This window comes from Balaenoptera acutorostrata, chromosome 11, assembly GCF_949987535.1.
Source record: "Balaenoptera acutorostrata chromosome 11, mBalAcu1.1, whole genome shotgun sequence".
NCBI lineage: Eukaryota > Metazoa > Chordata > Mammalia > Artiodactyla > Balaenopteridae > Balaenoptera > Balaenoptera acutorostrata.
Window position 1 is genome coordinate 105,220,494 of NC_080074.1, and position 22,352 is coordinate 105,242,845.

General features: G+C 36.9%; 1 protein-coding gene across 13 annotated transcripts in view; it reads left to right on the forward strand.

The window, feature by feature from the left end:
• Positions 1-22,352, forward strand: part of ERC1 (ELKS/RAB6-interacting/CAST family member 1) — a 424,409-nt gene that overhangs the window by 143,324 nt on the left and 258,733 nt on the right. For all 13 annotated transcript variants that reach the window (XM_057555932.1, XM_057555938.1, XM_057555941.1 and 10 more), the window contains 4 exons: positions 5,136-5,273; positions 6,540-6,680; positions 7,625-7,765; positions 13,487-13,680. In XM_057555932.1, the coding sequence (XP_057411915.1) occupies positions 5,136-5,273; positions 6,540-6,680; positions 7,625-7,765; positions 13,487-13,680 (614 nt within the window). The remainder of the gene's footprint in view (positions 1-5,135; positions 5,274-6,539; positions 6,681-7,624; positions 7,766-13,486; positions 13,681-22,352) is intronic.

The window sequence follows — 22,352 nt, forward strand, 5'->3', positions numbered from 1 at the left end:
TTGACTAGGAATAAATCACGCACGTTGAACCATGATAGTTTCTGACAACTGGCAATGCTGATAAAAACCAAAACAAAAGATGTTAAGCAATCTGTGCCAGTGTGGAGCTGGTGTGCAGATTTGATGGATTCACGTGCAGCATGCATTCTGCATTAGTCTTCCTCCTCTTTCATCGGTTTTTCTCTCTTTGTAAAATAAAAATTGTGCGAGGAGAAGAAAGGCTCTATATCATATAATAATTATTTCTATTTTCTTTCTAGCCCAGTTAACAGAGTTACACTCTAATTAGAGAGGTCATTTTAAGGAAAACGCCTTCCTTCTCTAAATAGTTATTTAGAAAGTGTTTCCTTCTTGAATTCTTCACTCTTAGTTCTTCTCTATGATTTTAGGCTGTATGTATAAACCTGATTGACCCTTCCCCTCCCTATTTATCACCAGGGACACAGATAATATAGAATAAACACCAATTCCTTCGATCTCTACACAGTTTTACTCATGCAGAAATTGAATACATCTTAATAGCTGCTTAATGATTTCTTCTTAATACAGATCGGTTATGCATAAAGTAGGAAGAGCCCACAGAATTATAAAATACATTATTTTCTGCAACAATTTTTTATTAATTTTCAGTATTATTAAGTATAAGTTATTAAAGTAAAAGAAGAAAAGCTTTTTTAGCTATTGTTAAGTGCTCCTTAGTCCATGTGTATAAATAAACTAGCCTCCTTCTACCCCTTGAAAGGCTAAACAGACTGTCTTAATACTATCATGATATTGATCCTGATATCGAGTACCTTTGGTTCTGCCCACCAGTTTTAGTGTGTTATGTTTGACTATACACGGAAGTACATGGAAGATGCTCTTCTGCATTGGCAGTGGTTTGGTACCTCCACCCTTCCTTCTTTGCTTCTGTAGGGGAGAATATTTTCATATGTGACTGTAGTAATAACATTGTGTTTATTGATAAACACTACTTAATAACAAGGAATCATTTATGGAAAGATGCTTGAGACATCTTTGTGTGATTCTTCTTTCCCCCCCACCCCCATCATAGAACATATTATTTATAGCACAGTGATTAAGAGTAGAATTCTGGAGCTAGATTGCCTAATAATTATAGTCTTGTGGTGGAGCTTCAATAGTTGTTATACATAGATTTCTGAAAACAGTGCCTGACACATACCACACTCTCTGTGTTAGTGGTCCCTCTTGTCACCATTGCCACCGCCTCCTCCACCACCCCCATCACGAGTAAGTTTTTGTTGTTTTTATCATATTGCCATTTTAGGGATTCTGTGGTTTCTGTTTCTACAAAATGGAAAGTTTTCCTCTTTTTCTTGGGTAGATATTCTGAGCATATTTAAAGGAGTATTTTTCCACTTAGCATGATTCTGAAACAGTCATCTTTATCATTAATAGTCGAGTATGTGCATAACTGATCCAGTTTTTCTCTTAGCTGTTATATTCAAAGCTTTTGTAAATAGTATATTTTAGATCCTGTGGATAATTGAACTTGGTATAGAATGGGATTTCCACTATATATTTTATAGAAATTGCATAGTAAATACTGAAATGGTGTGATATGGGACTATTAGGGTGAACAGTTTTCACAGCCTCTATATTGGATTAGTTAAAAGAAGAGAATAATGGCAAGATTAATATGATAGCATTCATACACCCCTTGGTTAGCAACGTCTGAACCCAGAGAGCCTTGATCACAAAATCACGATTTTGAGTCACAACCAAAGTGAGGATATATAAAAGGAGTTTTCAGTAGGATTCAGCTGCTGTCCATCATGATGCTGGGTAAACGGAAAGTGCTTTGTACACACCCATCCTCCCACACACCACACAGAGCCTCTTTTGGGTTAATGCTCTTGCACCTGGTTTGCACATATCTGCATCTACTGCAAGTCTTCTTTGCCGATAGCAGCTTGCCCAAAGGAGACAGCTCTAGTGAGCGCTGCCCTTTCTTCACCGTGGAATGGCTATTTCTGCTCTCCAGGAATAGCCATCCTCTTCCTCCCCTCCAACTCAACAGTTTAGACAGCTGGCTAATTGGATAAGAAAGTAGCTTAGGGAGAACTTGTTAATGGGGATTTTACCTGGTTTAGCAGCTTCTGCACCTGAGTATATCAGGAAAAGTCTTTTTGTTGGTTGGTTTGTTTGTTTTTGTTTTTGCTGGCAAAGAATAATGGATCCCTTTAATAGTTGGACTACATACAAATTATACAAGTGGAATTGTTAACAGTTAACGTCTTAATTATTTCTTAGATGCTGATGGTGGAGGAGAAAGAAGGGTATAATCCTTATTATGCATGTAAGGGCTGTTTGTATATTAGGTGGGCTCATAAAACAAATCTCTGTTTCCTTGTATGTAAAACTTGGTTGGTTCTATGAAGTTTTATTTTTAAAAAAAGGTGGTTGTACTGCTCTTTCTTGGTAAAAAAGTCTAATCAACAGAATGATCATATCTTTTTTTTGTGTGTAAGGTTTATATGTCAGCAACTAGGATGACCCGCACAGCTGGTTAAATATGTAAACACCAGGGCATTGCCTTCTGTATGTTATGGAGTACTAGATTTTTAAGTGGCAAAATCTCTTTAGTGGTTGTGAATTTACCTAAGTATTGATCCATATGAGATTCCAATAGGAGTGTCTGATTAAACTAAAGGAAACTAATGCTTTTCATATGTGATGGTCTTTTCTCTCACAGTATGCTTTGGACTTTATTGTCATGGAAAAGACTGGAGCCAGTTTCAATGGTTCACCTGTAGGATTCTTCCTTTGTTAAAGAGTGAAAATCCAAGCCTAACAGTACTCATGGTTCCCTATTCTGAGTTCGCGGAATCTTTTTGCTTAGCTTATTTGTTCTGCTGTGGAATTCTCAGGGACTGTAGAGAGGGACCTTTTTTTTCTTCCCCTTGGAAGGGTCTGCTTGGAATGAAGCAGACCCTTAAAGAGCTTATATTAAATTGATTGATGCAAGAATTATTTGAAGGTTGGATTTAGGTTCTTTTGTAGTTCTTTTCTTTGCAGAAGTTTATGTGTATGCCTAAATACAGTTTATAAAAGTCCAAGCTTATGTATTATTTACTGACTAATGAACCAGTATTTATTATAGACCTGATGTGTGCCAGATATGAAGATACAAAGCTGGGGTAGAGGAGTAAGATCCAGTCTATTTGTGGAGATGTGTATAGAATGAGTAATAACAATATGGTTGGAGATTCGTGTTATAATGTATAGATAGATGGAAGAATGGAGATAAATGTATAGATAGAGAAAAGAATGGGGGATATGTATATGTATGTATGTAGATCAATACTTTGTTCATGTGTGATGGCATACAGACTGTGGTCATCTTATTGTCATGGGGGTAAGAGCAAGAAAGTCGTCCCAAAGCAGATAACATTTATGTTGCTTTTTGAAAGCCATGTGAAATAAACCAGCTAGTTCAAGAGTAGATGATGATATTATATTCTCCTGCTTCATTTTTCTCTGTAGGACTTATCACCATCCTACATACTATGTTCATTTCATTCATTCATTCCTTGTCTACTGTATTAGGATTAAGCTCTTTGAGGGTAGGGATTTTTGTCTGTTTGGATTAATTCTATATCCTCAACACCTAGAAAACTGCCTGGCACGTAGCTGAATGAAAGAATGAAGTTTGTGAGTTTTAGAATAGTTGTCTTACTTATTTTCCTTTTGCTTATTAAGAATATCTCTCGGGCTTCCCTGGTGGCGCAGTGGTTGAGAATCTGCCTGCCAGTGCAGGGGACACGGGTTCGAGCCCTGGTCTGGGAAGATCCCACATGCCGCGGAGCAACTACGCCCGTGAGCCACAATTACTGAGCCTGCGCGTCTGGAGCCTGTGCTCCGCAACAAGAGAGGCCGCGATAGTGAGAGGCCCGCGCACCGCGATGAAGAGTGGCCCCCGCTTGCCACAACTAGAGAAAGCCCTGGCACAGAAACAAAGACCCAACACAGCCATAAATGAATGAATAAATAAATGAATAAATAGACACCAAATAAATACTTATTTAAAAAAAAAAAAAAAAAAGAATATCTCTCTACAGTTCCTCCATATTTTTGCTTACTATTTTTCATTGTGTGTACGGGAGTCTCCCTAGTGATAATATGCTGTTTCCACACTATTTCACAAATCCATCCCCTGTTTTGCATCTCTCTTAGCTCATTTAGTTTCCAAACTCTCTTACCTGAATTGATACGATCTCCTAGCTGTTTTCATGTCTCTACGTAACTCCCCTTAGATATTGAATATCTTCTCCATAGCTATCAGAATTATCAGTCTGAAATACAGAACTGACCGGACTGTTTCTTTGCTTAAAAGTCCCTAATAGTTACCATCTGGCTAGAGTAAAATGTGTGCTCGTTAGGATGGCACAGAAGCCCATCCATAGCTTGGATTCAGCTACATAAAGTCCCCTTCCCATCTTATAATGAAAATGAGTCTGTTCATTTTTCTTTGTGTCACTAGTGCCTGGCATATAGTAGAGAATTCACCAATAGTTTTTTGAGTAAATGAATGCATACTAGTGTATATGAAGGAATGCATAACTATAATAATAAATTTCATTGAAAATGCTTGCTGTTGAAATAAAAGATGATATAAAAACCTAACTTGAATACTAGCATTTAAGAACAGTTTTTCCTTTTTTACAGCTGATTTGTTTTTCTTAGCATCCAGCTGTTCAATTTGCTGTCCTCCCTCAGCATTTTTTAAAGGAATCTCTCTGGGCATTTACACTGTTGCTTTGGAAGTAATCCAGTTTCTCATGGCGTTCCTCTCTGTAGGTCTTCCCTTTATCCCCATCCCTATATGTTGGGTCTTTTCTCCCTAGCTACTTTCCTTATTTCTTTATAGAGATTTATGACTCTGCATGTATGACCATACCCATGTGTATGTCTTTTCTCTCTTCGGGCTATAAGTTCTCAGTTTAAAGCTTTGCATGAAGTTCTAAGACCCTTAGGGTTAAATTACTTCTACAGAGCACACACTGACAACCCTGATCTACCTGTTTCCAACTTAAAATGATTTTTATTGTGATTGTTTGTATTTCTCTTAATTTCCTTTTTTTCCCCCCCTTAAATGTGTGTGCACAACTCAGATTGAAAATCTCCAAGAGCAACTTAGAGATAAGGAAAAGCAGATGAGCAGCTTGAAGGAGCGAGTCAAATCCTTGCAGGCTGACACCACCAACACTGACACCGCCTTGACTACTTTGGAGGAGGCCCTTGCCGAGAAGGTGGGTGACTGGCCCAGACTCCTCACAGACACATTTCTTCTGCTTTCTCATTAATCTGAAAGTCACTTTAGTGATGAGACTTGATAGAGAAGACAGAAGAAGTCGCTTTGGCAAAAGGGAAAAGAGCTGCCTGTACTGTTGCTGACGTACCCAGTGTAAGGGAAAGAAGATTCGTTTTGTTGTTGCCAGTTTAAGCACCTGTTGCTAGGCAGGATGGATTCCGTACTGGAGGGCAGTGGCTGACGTTTCTAAAGAATCAGCCATGTGCCCCCTGTTTACTATCTTCTTTTTATGTGTATGGTCAGCTAGAATTCGGTGATGTGGGAACGTCAGACACTGACCATCGGGAGGCAACATTAGTTCTCTTTTACTGTGCCGCATTGGGATCTAATATATTCGTGGGTTTTAGTTATTAATACAGTGTACTTGCTGTTTTTCTAGTCGTGGCCTTGCCACTTCATTTTGCTTTCATGAGCAAACCTAGTTTTTTCAGGAATGGTTGACTAAATAAAGAAGTGGCCCAACATGACAAGTGTTAATGTCTTGGAGGAGGTTTAAGGACTCTTGGTGGGGCATTTTAATTGGATTCTTCTTCTTCTTATTATTATTTTTTCTTTAAGGGATAGGGTTACTGTTCCTTAAGCCTCTTGGACTCAGAATGTTTCGGGCTTCCTGCCCAGGGATCAAGGCTTGATCCCCGAATATATTCAGAAATGATACCCATAAATATATTAAATTGCTTCAACTTTCAAACTTCCTGAGTATCTGTTGACAGAAGTTTTAATGGTTTCTCTTTTCTTTATCCTTCTTTATGCTTTAAGCTCAACAAATCATAATCTCTCCAACCTCCTCCTGTTTGCTGTGTGAGTTGTGAGTTGTTTCCATTGCTTTGTAGGCAACATGTGAATTATATATAGAAAAGAAATAATTTGCTACTTATTGTCCTTAGGGTATATGTATAAGTTTTTTGTTGCTTGGGATTTGAATAAATGAGATTATTCCAAAAGAATACTCTAGGGACATCTAATACTAATTAAGGTTATAGGAAAAGAAACCTAGGGGAATCAAAAGAACAAAACCAGATGTATGTTAGGGCAAGATAGGTTGGAAGGTTGAATTCTTTAAAAGGTAAATTAGTAACGACCTATCACTGTCTTTTGAATGGAGGATGGAAGTGTGAAATTTTATCAGCTAGAAGCTGAATTGCAGTCATATGATAGAAGTATGAAAGGAATTTTCTCATGTATTGATGTGCTTTCTTATCAGGAGCGGACAATCGAACGCTTAAAGGACCAGCGGGACCGAGATGAGCGAGAAAAGCAGGAGGAAATTGATAACTACAAAAAAGATCTTAAAGACCTGAAAGAAAAAGTCAGCCTATTGCAAGGCGACCTCTCAGAGAAAGAGGTCAAGATCACCAAAATGGAATTATTTGGTTTGCTTAGCCAGTGCATTGTGTGTATATGTTGTTGGTGTTTACATAATGCATATAAAAAAAGGGTCTGTTGGAAGATTTAAAGAATCTTCTTGTAGCAGGGATTATTTCAGGAAGCTTTGCAGAGATATAGTAGATTGAATCATTTATTTCCTAAGTCTTACCTCTTACCTCTTCCAACTGTTATGAATTGGCTTCTTACTTGTTAATGACGTTTTACAGATCCTAAAATAACAGTATTTCTCTAGTTACATTTGGAGAAATATTGTGCTAATGATGAGAAAACTGATAGACGAACGGAATATGCACAAGGAGGACAGTTTATTTACATCAGCTCTTAACGATCACCTCAACATTGGCAGAGAAATCTTAAATGATTGTTGACCAATTGGGTGACTTAATATACTTTGATTTTACTTTTGAAGAATCTTGTCGATGTCACCTAAATAGCAGAAATGCCTAATGCCTTGTGATCATATAATAATGAGCTTTAGGGACATTCTCAGGGTTTTCTTTCTAATATCTTTAGGAAAATTTATGGGAATTTAAGTTTCTAATAGAATGTTTCTTCCAAAATTAGAAGAGAAGAAAAAAGTCAGTGTAGCTACTAAGGTTGACTGCTTACATTCACAAAGCTTGATCTACTTCCATTTATTTTGTGGGAATGGATATGTATTGGTAGAGCTCTTTAAATCACTATTCAGTTGGTATTTCTTAGGAATTCATTCTGTTTTAGTTAGAACTTGAAAGCCAGAGCTAATGTTGTTGTTCTGTATTTCATGTTCTTGAAATGGAAATATGTCAGTATATGCTAATGGAAAGAAACTGCAAACCACCAGGAAAATAAATTTAAGAATTTAAATCTCCATTTTGTTAATAAATAGTATTTATTCTAGATGTATGTTGCTTCTTTTAGGCTTCACTCTTGGATCTGAAAGAGCATGCTTCTTCCCTGGCTTCCGCAGGACTGAAAAAGGACTCACGGCTTAAGACACTAGAAATTGCTTTGGAGCAGAAGAAGGAAGAGTGTCTGAAGATGGACTCGCAGTTAAAAAAGGTTAAAGAAAACTTTTCCAATTTCTTGCTTTGCTTTATTTATTTTTTTTAAGTTTCTGCTGTATAACAAAGTGAACCAGCTATACATATACATGTATCCCCATATCTCCTCCCTCTTGCGTCTCCCTCCCATCCTCCCTATCCCACCCCTCTAGGTGGTCACAAAGCACCGAGCTGATCTCCCTGTGCTATGCGGCTGCTTCCCACTAGCTATCTATTTTACATTTGGTAGTGTATATATGTCCATGCCACTCTCTCACTTTGTCCCAGCTTACCCTTCCCCCTCCCTGTGTCCTCAAGTCCGATCTCTACGTCTGCGTCTTTATTCCTGTCCTGCCCCTAGGTTCTTCATAACTTTTTTTTTTTTTTTAGATTCCATATATATGTGTTAGCATACGGTATTTGTTTTTCTCTTTCTGACTTACTTCACTCTGTATTACAGACTCTAGGTCCATCCACCTCACTACAAATAACTCAATTTCGTTTCTTTTTATGGCTGAGTAATATTCTATTGTATATATGTGCAACATCTTCTTTATCCATTCATCTGTTGATGGACACTTAGGTTGCTTCCATGTCCTGGCTATTGTAAATAGAGCTGCGATGAACATTGTGGTACATGACTCTTTCTGAATTATGGTTTTCTCAGGGTATATGCCCAGTAGTGGGATTGCTGGGTCGTATGGTAGTTCTATTTTTAGTTTTTTAAGGAACCTCCATACTGTTCTCCATAGTGGTTGTATCAATTTACATTCCCACCAACAGTGCAAGAGGGTTCCCTTTTCTCCACACCCCCTCCAGCATTTATTGTTTGTAGATTTTTTGATGATGGCCATTCTGACTGGTGTGAGGTGATACCTCATTGTAGTTTGGATTTGCATTTCTCTAATGATTAGTGATGTTGAGCATCCTTTCATGTGTTTGTTGGCCATCTGTATATCTTCTTTGGAGAAATGTCTATTTAGGTCTTCTGCCCATTTTTAGATTGGGTTGTTTGTTTTTTTGATATTGAGCTGCATGAGCTGCTTGTATATTTTGGAGATTAATCCTTTATCAGTTGCTTCATTAGCAAATATTTTCTCCCATTCAGAGGGTTGTCTTTTCGTCTTGTTTATGGTTTCCTTTGCTGTGCAAAAGCTTCTAAGTTTCTAGGTCCCATTTGTTTATTTTTGTTTTTATTTCCATTTCTCTAGGAGGTGGGTCAAAAAGGATCTTGCTGCGATTTATGTCATAGAGTGTTCTGCCTCTGTTTTCCTCTAAGAGTTTGATAGTGTCTGGCCTTACATTTAGGTCTTTAACTCATTTTGAGTCTATTTTTGAGTATGGTGTTAGGGAGTGTTCTGCTTTCATTCTTTTACATGTAGCTGTCCAGTTTTCCCAGCACCATTTATTGAAGAGGCTGTCTTTTCTCCATTGTATATTCTTGCCTCCTTTATCAAGAATAAGGTGACCATATGTGAGTGGGTTTATCTCTGGGCTTTTTATCCTGTTCCATTGATCTGTATTTGTTTTTGTGCCAGTCCCATACTGTCTTGATTACTGTTCTTGCTTTGCTTTAAATAACAGCATAGTAGAAAACTCTATAGTGTCCATATGGAATAACTTAGCAGTGGAGTAATAATCTCCTAAAATTCAAAATACCATTTATACCTTGATTAATTCTCTTGGCATTCTTATCCTATTTTACTTTACTCCTGAGAGTCCCCAAACTCTTAGAAAATTTTCAATTCAGAGTAAGATTAAAATATGCAGCTCCTTTATAGATGAAATGTAAGACCACAGTGTAAAAATCTCGATTATCTGATATTTTTCTTCTATTAGCATTAGGCTTCCTGGAAAGAGATAATTTAACAGTGATAGTCACCCATACCGGTGAATATTAGAATTTGGTACAGGTATTTACTATCCATTTCATTGAGTTATACCTCTCTAATATTTATATGGCAGTTTGTGGTTTTCAAAGCACTTTCATACTTATTATCTCTGAGTTACCAACTCTGATTAACTGGGTCCAGTTCCTGTGATTCCTGATGAGAAGTGCGCCCAGCCTAGTCTTGAGGCTTGGTGGTGTTCTTTTGACATATATTGGGTGTGTTCAGCATGAACACCTCGTGATGAATCGTTATTTAGGGTATGCCAGAAATGAAGTCATATTCTTAAGCTAAGGAAAGGAAGAAAATCCAGTAGCTTAAAGTTACTTTTGAATAAGTAGGAAAATACTTTTTTTGAGATTAACTAATTCAGATTTGGTAATGGACTTTTTTCCCCCTCACTAAATAAGTGGAGGTAATTTTCTATTTAATACTGGAATATTGAAGGTAAGACTGTTAGATGTATTTAGGATTATGAAACTGAGCAGTAACTGTCAAGAGTAATAAATGTTATTCACTAATATTCCAAACTCACCTATTTATGACAATCCCACATTTTCTCTTTGTTTATTTTTAATCTCCTTGTTATGATACTTCTATAGCTGGTCATTTTTATGATCTCTTAAACTTTGTGTTTAGGATCATGAGAAAAAATAAAGTTATCTTTGGGTAGAGGACTTGGTGGCTTCCCCCTACTCTGATTTATTACTTGTTTTTCTGCTAATTGCCATTTTACTTTTCGTATTTTCCCTTCTTTCATTCTGGACAACTGTAACTTTTCATTTTAATTAACTAGTGATGTTTTCCTATTACACTGCTCCCACAACGCCCTCCTCCAACCTAAATATAGGTTGCTCTAGAGTTTGCAATATACATTTTCATTCTTTTCTTTTTCCTCAGCTTTTTCAATGCCAAAAATTGTATATATTTAAGGTGTACAACATGATGCTTTAATCTATGTATGCATTGTGAAATGGTTACCACAGTCAAGCTAATTAACACATTCATCAACCTTAGTTACCTTTTTTCGTGTGTGTGGTGAGAACACTTTTTAAAAATTGTAGTATAATTGACATATAACATTTTATTAGTTTCTGGTGTACAACATAACAACTCAATATTTGTATATATTGCAAAATCATCATCACAGTAAATCTATTGAACATCCATCAATATACATAGTTATAAATTTTTTTTCTTGTGATGAGAACTTTTAAGATTTATTCTCTTAGCAACTTTGACATATGCAGCACATATTTATAGTCACCATGCTGTACATCACATCCCCAGGACTTACTGTTTTGTAACTGGAAATGTGTACCTTCTGGTCACCTTCACCCATGTCGCCCACCTCTGACTCCCCACTTCTGTCAGGCTACCGGTCTTTTCTATCTATGAGCTTGGTCTTTTTGTTTTTGTTTTAGATTCCATATATAAGTACAATCATAATGATATTTATCTACTCTGTCTGACTTATCTCACTTAGCATGTTCTCAAGGTCCATCCATATTGTGGCAAATGAAAAGACTTTCCCCCTTTTTTATGGCTGAGTAATATTCCTGTGTATGTATACATACATACATACGTACATACCACATTTTCTTATCCATTCATCCACTGATGGACACTTAGGTTGTTGAGAACACTTTTTAAGATGTATTCTCTTAGCAAATTTCAAGTATGCAACACAACATTGTTAACTAGAGTCAATATCCTATATGTTAGATCCCCAGGACTTAATCATCTTATAACTGAAAGTTTGTACACTTTGACCAACATCTTCCCATTTCCCCCACCCCCAGCCCCTGGCAACCACCCTTCTACCCTCTGCTTTTATGAGTTCACCTTTTTCAGATTCCACATTATTAGCAAGATCTTACATGTTTTTAATATGTGGCATTTCCTTCTCATTCTTCCTTGGAGTGTCCATTTTTCTGCTTACATTGCCCCTCTATTCTTGGGTGTTGTCTCCTTTTCCCCTTAGCGCCTTTAACTATTTTTTAAAAATATTTATTTATTTTACTTATTTATTTTTTTGTCTGCGTTGGGTCTTAGTTGTGGCACGCGGGATCTTCATTGTGATGCGCGGGCTCTCTAGTTGTGGCGCACGGGCTCCAGAGCACATGGGCTCTGTTGTTTGTGGGATGCAGCCTCTCTAGTTGAGGTGTGGAGGCTCAGTAGTGGCGGCGCGCGGGCTTAGTTGCCCTGCGGCATGTGGGATCTTAGTTCTCTGACCAGGGATCAAACCCGTGTCCCCCGCACTGGAAGGTGGATTCTTAACCGCTGGACCACCAGGGAAGTCCTGTGCCTTTAGCTATTTATCATAGTTACTTTAATTTCCCTGTCTGATAATTCCAACATCTGTGTCAAATATATGAGTCTTATTTTTTACTAGCAGGGGCTAGAGTGGGAGAAATGCCCTTTCCCCAGGTAGGATAAAGCTCTGTTAAAATTTTTACTCCTGAGGGTCTGTCTTTGGATAGAGTACACTTTGTGCATATTTCACAATTGTTACTCTTCCCCTCCTGCAGCCAGGACCACAAGGGGATTTTTGTTGGCTCTTCACTGTGAGACCCTGGTGTGGTTCCTGGATTAAAGCCCATGAAAGTATGGGCCCCCCCTAAAACCGCCGGCCCTGGGACTTTCCTCACTCTTTTGCCTGTAGGTCCACACTCAGCCCCCAGCAGTTCCTTAAAATTACCACTTAAGTGTTTCTGCTCACAGCTTCTGCTCCAGGTGAGCAGATCTCAGCTTCAGCTCTGTGGGTTTGCCAGTGTCTCTTGATGTTGGAGGGGTAATTTTTCCTGTGACCTCAGTTCTCTGATAGGTCCTAGAAAAGTCATTGATTTTCTGTTTTTCAACTTTTTCTTGTAAGAATAGTAGTGATGACTTCTGAGTTTTTTACATGTTGGAACCGAAGTTCCAGTAGCTTCCCGTATGGAACAGGCCTACTCATTCTTGTTTTATGAAGGTATTTGTATGAATTTTGCTGTTTAGAATAAAATCTAAAATAATAATATAATAAAAACAATTTATTAATTATATTTGGGAATCAGCTTTAGTTTTATTCATTAACACATAACTGTTTATGGACTCAATAAGTTAACCTATGCCCAGGAATTTGTAAGTAGATCACAGAGATCTTAATTAACAATATACCTGTCTTATACAGCTTTTTCAGTTCTGCTAGATGTTGAATGAATTTGACTATTTTACCATGTCTGTTTCTAAACTTAATTTATATTGGAAATTGCCTTATTGAAAAGAAAAAAACCTTTGACTTTAAAAAAAGTCTTAAAATAAATGAGAGCATATTTCCTAATGTAAGATTGAGATAAGAGTCTAGTAATAAAATGTAAGACCCAGAATAATTGTTAAATATCATATTTCAGATTTTATCCCATTCTAGTAGATAAGTGCTTCCCTAGCATTATTACATTTTAAAAGCAGGGCAGTGAAATAAGTCAGACAGAGAAAGACAAATACTGTATGATCTCACTTATATGTGGAATGTAAAAACCAAAAACCAACCAAAAACTGAACTCATAGATACAGAGACCAGATTGGTAGTTGTCAGAAATGGAGGGCTATGTGTGTGTGTGTGTGTTTGTATAATGGGTGGAGGTGGTCAAAAGGTACAAACTTCCAGTTATAAAAAAAAAAAATGTAACTGTGTAGTGATATTTTGTCTATGTAATATTTAAGCAGAGAAGAACCTTATAAATTGAAGACTAGCTATTAGATGTTTGATAATACCCTGTTGAAATTGGAGTATAGGTGGCTTTTGGGGACATGGTTTGCCCACTGCCACTGTATGTATATCTGATAGAATTTGGACATTTTCTTTGTAGGCACACGAGGCAGCATTGGAAGCCAGAGCCAGTCCAGAGATGAGTGATCGAATACAGCAATTGGAGAGAGAGATTGCCAGGTACAAAGATGACTCTAGCAAGGCCCAGGCAGAAGTTGACCGCCTCTTGGAAATCTTGAAGGAGGTGGAAAATGAGAAGAATGACAAAGATAAGAAGATTGCTGAGTTGGAAAGGTAAGGAAAGGGAAGCTGAAGAGGCACTCTCTATGTTAGAGAGGTTGAAGGATGGTTTTAAAACTATGTACTTTTCGGGACATATTTTTCCAATATATCTGCCTCTCTGAATTTACTTTATTACCTACTTTTTATTCTAAGTCAGTGTAACTTCACTGTTGCAGTCTCTGAACGGCAACACAGAGTGGGAATAGATTGGGAAGCTATGGACTTCAGCATCATTGATTGGAAAGAGAAAGTATTCATTGATTAAGAAGTTAAAGTTTTCTACTGGCTAATCAAGAGAGTGCAGATAGCCACTTGCTCTCTCATTATTTATTTATCTGTTTAAGGAACAAATGAACCTCAAGTTCAAGGAGTTAAAACTTTTAATTGGTTTAGACCTTTTATGTTGAGCCGTTTCTCTTTTGGGCTGTGAATTTTTAGACTCTATTGTGGAGAAGCAAGCTATTACATTGGTACATAGGTCAAATTTAGAAGGAGGGACATTTTGAGGACAATTTAGGAGACTTCGATGTGATTTTTTATTGAGCTCTGACTTTGACTTCTTTAAAATGAGCTTTGCTTAAACAGAACCAGCCAGATAGCTCTCTTGGAATTTTCTTTGCCTTTTTTTCTTGTTAGGGTATTTTGTACTAAAGATAAAGCATATGCCTCTTGGCCTCTTCCTTTACACTATGTATTTAACATAAATTCACAAGTGCATAGAAATAGTTCTTCCAGTAGAACTGCATTAATCACTGTATTCTGAACAGAGAGACTGGCAGTGACAGAATGAAGGCATTAATCCGTGTGACTCCTTTGAGCCTGATTCATAGAAGTATTTTATTTTCATGCTCTTGAATGTTGGGAAGTAGTAGACTACTTTCATAAGTTGTTTATTAAGTCTAAAATTTTTAGGATATTGGTAGACTTGATATTTTCCCCTAGAAGTAATTTTTTCCTCTTGTTCTGTACCCATAGAATTTTGATTTTCAAAAAACTAAAAGGATAAAGTCCAGCCCTCACAATTCTTCTTCACTAAGTTGAAAGTGTGAATAAATGAGCTGATCACCTACTCATTTGTTTCCTCTTATTTTGACATTAACTCTATTCATGTTTTCTGGTCTGGTTCTGGATAAGATGGGTGGATAAAGTTCTTTAAGTCAGAATTAACAAATTATCAGAGTCTCAAGATTAGATTATGTATGTTTTTTTGTACGTCTTCCCTGTTTGCACTGCATCTTTACCCCCAGCACACGTGCACGTGCACACACACACACACTCTCTCCTTACATACTTACATAAGTACATGCCTTTCTTTGCTTTTTTGTCACCCTGAAATCAACAGCAGTACTTCATAAATTTAATTTATTTTTATTTTTTTTATTTTTTATTTTTTTTTTGAAATCAGACTTTTATTCAAATCTTAATTTCATAGATTTTAAAATACGATACTTCTGATGGATTAGTGACTTCCCACTAAATGTATTTCAGAAAATAAATTTCTTGATAAAGTTTTATTTTTCAGTTTGATTTTTTTGTATTAGAACTCTGCATTGAAATTATTGCTTGCTATTCCAGATACCTTGCTTGAAAAATGTTTCAATTCATTTTTGGACCCAATACTGATTTTGGGAGATGGACGTGATTTGAATGAGAGTAAGAAATAGAATTAAATCTATATTTGATATCCAAAGCACACCAGATAGCTTTTATTAGCCACTATATTTCTCACATTTTGGGAAAGAGTTATAAATGATCTGCTCTTTCCACAGAATATTACTTATAAATTTGAAAAAGTACTATAGAATTTTGTCCTCTGGTCATGTAACATTGTAATCTTATTTTAAGATTCGTCGCACAGTTTCTTGGCTACCAAGAAAAGACAGTTTTAAAAACTCAATTGCTACTGGCTTTGTAATTTGTTATTGAGCAGCATAGTTTAAGAGGGGAATAATAAAAACTGGAATTATTTTATGCCTTTTCTTCCCGGAGTTTTAGTACTGAGCTGCGTGTGCGTGGCTGCTGTGTTTCTTACTAACCGTTTGCTTCTTATGTTGCTGTTCCACTGTTTCCTGGGTGTGGGGGTCTGGCTCCCTGTCATTCATCATCTGAGTTTCTTCACCTTTCTTTTGGCTTGTCTTATCCTGGTCCTATTCCATTGGGGTTTTGGTCTCTGTGTCTGTCTGTGTTCATATCCCTCTTGACCATGCTGTTTCTCAGAAAGCCAGCCTCCCGCACTTTGTACCTTCCACGCCACGTTTCTGTCCCTGCACCGTCAGGGGGATTTGTTTGGGACTTCCTGGGAAAGTGAGTGTTAAGTAAGGCTACGGTTCTGTACTAGAGGAGTTGCTGCTGCCACTCTTGCTGCTGCTGGGGCTTGCTGGGGGTTTTGCTTGATCAGAATTAAAGACCAGCCGGTTATATATCCAGTTGAACAGTACCTCTTAGGTCCATTGCTTGTGGATAAAGTATGTGTTCTCGGGCTTCCCTGGTGGCGCAGTGGTTGAGAATCTGCCTGCCAATGCAGGGGACACGGGTTCGAGCCCTGGTCTGGGAAGATCCCACATGCCGCGGAGCAACTAGGCCCGCGAGCCACGGCTACTGAGCCTGCGCGTCTGGAGCCTGTGCTCCCAACAAGAGAGGCCGCGATAGTGAGAGAGGCCCGCGCACCGCGATGAAGAGTGGCCCATGAAGAGTGGCCCCCGCTTGACGCAACTAGAGAAAGCCCTCGCACAGAAACGAAGACCCAACACAGCCAAAATAAATAAATAAATAAATTAAAAAAAAAAAAAAGTATGTGTTCTCTCTGGTAAGATTCTGATATTGTTGGATATAATTGTCTTATTCTTGGTTTCTAGCCCATCTTTGATGTGGTGGTTCTTTTGCTGGAGTGCCCTTTAAGTAGTAGCCTCTCAGGCGATGCAGCTGTAGTGCCACACCCTAATTCAGGAAGTAGCATGCATTTTTACTGGGTGTTCAGCAACCTTCTAAGTGCAAAAATGACAGCAGAATGTTATCATTGGGCTAAAGAAAATTCTTATTATTCTTTAAAAATTTCCTAGTACTTATGTAAGATTCTCCAATATTAATAGGCTTAGATTAAATCATGAAGAATTCCCAGACTTATTCTTTGTGGTCTTGAGAGAAACAAATAGTCCCTTACACTGCTCTTACAGAACAGTAGTAGTTCCTGTCAGATGATTTAGTGTTGTACCTGTGTCTTGAGCTACTGCAATTTTAAAACGAGGATTATGTAGGCCTACCCATACATCTGCAAATACAAAATATTTTTTCCAATTAAATCTAAGAAGTACTGTTTCTAAATTTATATTCCGTACTATGGTGTGTATCAGTTGGAGTTCAACCAGAGAGGCAGAACCAGTAGGAGAGATACATACATATATTTATATATATATGATATATATATATATCAGTTTTATTACAAGGAATTGTCTTGCATGATTGTCAGCAGCTGGCTAAGCAAGTCTGAAATGTGTATGGGAAAGCTGTCAGGAGGAGATCACCTGCAGGATAGAACTCCCGTGCGCATGGGCCAGAACTGTGGTCCGCAGGCAAAATTTCTTTTCTTTCCTTGGGAAACCTGCTTTTAGGGCCTTCCAAAGAATTGAGATATGCCCACTTCGATTATCTGGGATGGTAATCTCCTTTACTTAAATGGATTATAGGCTTTACTTATGTCCGCAAAATACCTTCATAGCAACATGTAGATTAGTGTTGGATTAAGTTAACTGGGTGCTGTAGCCTACCCAGGTTGTCACTTCAAGAAAGTCATCACCTGGTGGTTCTGGATAGTCTCCACAGATGATTTTAAGGGAGAAAATAATAGTAAAAACAAACCTAAAGATTGACATGTTATATAACTAGATTGATTTAGATTAGCATGAGGAACCCAAAATGTAAATTGAATATTTCTCTTCTAAAGTGAGCATATTATAGTTTCTGTTTAGATGCGTGATGAATAGCCTTTTCTTTGGCATAATGTTTAAAATGTTTAGTAATGTAGGCTGATGAAATTCTGATAGTAGTATCTTTTCAGACTCCTGAAAGAATTGCTTGTTGTCTGCTCTTTCACTCATGTCCCTTTAGCTAAATACCCATGCCATGGCAGTATACTGGGAGCATTATCCCCCGTGCATAATTTTGCTTCTGTATTTGCTTTATGACATTTTTTTTTCTGATACAGAAGCACTAATGAATCTGCAGAGTTTGGTGTTTGCACTGGAAATCCTCAATTTACTCTAAAGTGAGGTTTATTTAAATTACATTCAGCATCCCACTTAGAAACTTTTATGTTTGGAGAATGACACCCATCTTCTGATTTTTCACATAATTTAGGTATCAAGGATTGCCTTTGGTTTATGAAAGTTAGGAATTTTCAGTGATGGAAAGAATAATAGAATATTATTGTGTAACTTAAATAATTTATAAGAAATTTGGATTTACTATATTTCCTGATTTGTGGGAATATAAAAACTGGAATTTTAATGGATGTAGATTTCATTTGGGGTTGTGTTTTGAAATTTATAAGAGGGATTAAAAGATGAGAAGAAAGGACGTTTTCTTAGACATGTTTAATCTTTGAAAACCCTAAAGTTCTTTTTATTCCTTATTCCTTTTACCTGGTTACTCTCCCTTTAAATATGCATCTCTAAAAACACTACTGTTAGTAAGATTTGTAGTTATCAAGCTCTTGAGAATAATAGCCAATCTGTGAGTTTAGTTTTTCTCTCCATAACTCACTCTCCTCTTTGCCACAAAATATACCCTTTCCTTCTTCATTAATTAATGAATTAATTTTTCTACTTATGAAGGCTCTTATTTGCTGATCACTGTTCTGGGCTCTGGGGACACAACAGGGAACAAAGCAAACAAAATCTCTGCCTTCAAGGAGTTTATCATCTAGCCTCAGAAGACGAAAGCTCCAGCAAGGAGCCGACTTTTCCTCTGTAGGCGATGCTGGCAGAGGCATTCTTCCACAGCTTGCCGGTACCTAGAAATTTCAGTGAGGAGGTTTCCATTTGCGGTCTGGTTGAGCTCTCCTGGGAAGTAATACTTAACATACTCAATGTGTGCCCCAGGATACAGAATTATTATAGAAAAGGGGCTTCTTGTTGAACTTCAGACTCTTAAGTCTGGTCTTCTAATTTTTGTGACCAGTATTAAATGATAATGGCTTGAGAGGTTGTTTGGATAGAAGGCTAGCAGGTTGTTTTGGATCCTAGGCTCCTAATTTCAGGTCCTAGAACTGTAGCGTAGATGGAGATGTAAAATGGAGAGGGAAAGCCAGGATAGTGTGCTGCTACTGGTACTATTCTGACAAAGGCAAGAGAACCAGGAATCAGTGTTGTTATTTACACACACACACACACACACACACACACACACACATATATGTATAGGTACATAAGCACATTTTGGGGCCAGTCTCATAAGTAGATTTATATTAGGTTTTTATTAGGAGGAAACTTAGTTTTCCTGCTTTGTGATGGTTGCTTTCATTTTCTTTGCTAACTGTCTTTTCCAGACCTCATCTAGAACTATTAGTTCTAGGCTTTTACATCATGATTAAACTTAAATTTTGTGGACTAGCAAGAAAAGTTAACCTGTGTTTATAATGTTTCCAAGGGAACTACATTCTGGTTTATAAACAACTGGCTGTATTAAAAAACTGGTATATGATGTATTCATAAGATTTGGAGCTGCTAGATTTTTTTTTTAAAGCAAGGGTGTTCCCAGTTTGCTCAGAATTCAGGCTCAAGGTAGTTAGCCCCTGAATTAACTGTCTAAGTTGCTAAAGCAGTAACTGTTAACCTCATTTTGGTAAGTGAAAGGAATCTATACTTCTGTAGTTCAAGATCAACATAATGAACTGAGCTTGAACACAAAGAATGGGGTCGTTTTCCCATCATGCCGGGAGTGAGATTTAGTCTGTGGTGTTATTTGCACGCGTGCATGTGTAAGAGAAAGTACTTCTCTGGTGGTATTTGGAGAATTTAGGGAAGATAGTTGCTAGGCTTAAATCCTCATGGCTCGAGGATATGACCTTTTAAGTTTTTTTATTTGCTTTTAAAGCTTACTAGTACCTGAAATTTTATGTAATGAAAATGGAGTTATTTTTATTTTTTATAAATCTTTCAAAATGTGTTGGCAAACTTAGAGTTTACAGGATATTTCCAACTTTTGGTCTGATATTAGTAGATTTAACTCTTTGTTTTCCTTAAAACTGAGCTTTAGATGAATACTTTTTTGTTATCTGCTTTTTCTGAGTATTTTCTCTTTGACTAAAATTTTCTTTCCCCTTATTCATTTGTGGGAATTTGACCCCTTTTAATTGTTATCTTTTTTGGGGGGAAAAAAAACTTTAGTGACCTCTCTTAGGTAGTAATTTCTCTTTCCTTTTTTTTTTTTTTTTTTTTTTTGTGCTTTTGTTATAGTATCTATCACATTCTGTCCCAGGACTGTACATTGCTGTGGGCCCAATAAATACATTCATTAAAACATCGAGACACAGCTCCTTTCTCATTTTACTGTCTAATCATCCCACATTTCTTCACTTTTATTTTTCCATCCCCCGCACATTCAGACCATTCATCAAACAGATGGAGACTTAATAGTCCCTTATACCCTTGTTCGTTATATTGAATATATTTTTATATTTGTTTCTTCTATATGTTTGTAATATGTTTACCATTGCCCATATACTTTTCTTTCTGTAAAAATATAAATAAACGCATATGCATTAACTATTCTTATTTAATATAATTCAGTAGGATTACTTTTCTATCTGCAGGTTAAACAAAAGTATAGATAACCTCTCTCCTCTTCTGTCACAGTGAAATACCAATTCTAACTTGTATTTTTACATTTTAACATCACTGAGACTGGGATGCGTGAATAGATGATGGCGTGATTTAATTGGTATATTTTTTATTTCTTGGTAATACATAAAGTAATGACACATCTTCTTCCTTTGGTGAATTGATGTCGAAGATGTGCGCACAGAGAGTGAGTGCAATTATTTCAGTGGCTGGGGGTGGAAGGAAGTATTTCCAAATTAACGTTGTCTTCTCATGTATTCCATTTTAAATGTGTGTAGCCAGATGACTGTGTTTACTATTATCATTAGATATTTGACTGTTTTAACTGCATCCTGAAAGTTTATTTGCTTAGGTTGACCTAAAATTTTTGTTGACATTTTCATTTGGAAAGTGGGTTTTATGTTTGTGATTTTATATTGGTATCACAGTACATTCAGGCATCTGTGGCACAGAATAACCTGAGACTATCAACCTACATATTTAATCTTCGTATTTGTAAATATTTTTTCGGTAAAGAAATCCCGAATTGATCACTCAGCTTAATGTCTTCAGAAATCTCCCATAGGGAAATTAATGTTAAGCTGTATATAGATTTGGCGTAAACTAGCATACAATTCATGAGGAAAATGGTTCCTTAAAGCATTTCCTTACTTTTAAATTTATAGTCATGTATCTTTGATCCACGAAGGACAGTGTTGGTGAATGTGGTCTTGACGTAGCTGGAATAGAGGAGAAATGAGTGTGGTGATTGTGTGTGCTTTCTTGAGGGAGAATGGGTTGTGTTTAAAAAAACGAAAAGAAAAAGGGAAAACGAGATGCTGCGAGTGTTGTAACGGAAGGCGACTGGTTCTTTATCAGATCCTGCTGGCTTCAGCTTGCTTTCTGGGGGGGGCCGCTTGTTTCTTCCTTCTTCCTCCTAGATGAATTTCACTGATTTCATTTAAAAGAAGAATAAATCACACTGCTTTACATAGTCAGTTCTATTAGGCCATCTTCCTAAAGTTTCTGGTGGGCACAGCACCTTGTAATTTATTACAGTCTTGATAGAAATTTTGATGGTTACCTCAAGTTTTTACTTTACACTGGAAACATTAGAATTATATATAGTTATTCTATATGCAGATTTTTTTTCTCCTAAATTTATTTCCCAAGAGCTAAAGTTTGATGCCAAAGTGAAATATGACTCCTGAACTGTAAAATAGTTGAAAAGATCCTTAAGGTTGCTCACTCTCGACAGGAATAAGCTTAATTTTTCTTTTTTCAGGGATTTTCTCGTGTCTCATATAAAGCTTTGCATCTATATGAGATTTCAGTGAGTGTCATCATTGATCTAAAATTATTCTAACGTAATGTGTCATAACCAACAAAAATAAAAAAGATCATTGGGAACAGTCATTTAGATAAATGATTGGCCTCTCTTTGACTTTGAACATTGTCTGCATTCTACACTGTTTTCCAAATGCCAAAGATCCATGGATTTTTGTAGATCCCTTCAGGAATCTGTAAGCATCATAGGACATATAAAGTATGTCCAGGAGGTGTGTCAGCAGACCTACATTCCTCTCACGGATCCACCACGTATTCGCTGTGTGGTTGTGAGGAGTTTTTGTTTGTCATTTTGTTTCTCTGTTTTTCATCTATTTATCTTATATAATGGCGATCATAAATCTTGTTATCCTTGTCTTTCATTATTCTGACAATGAGTTTTTAAAAACTCTAGTTTTAGTACTGAAATATTAGAAAACATTGAAGTGCAAGTTGAAATGGTGCTTGCATTCAAGAAATAAGCTTCTTGTTTTAGATTCTTAAAGTAAAATTTAGATCCTGAAGGTAAGCTGGATGGCACTG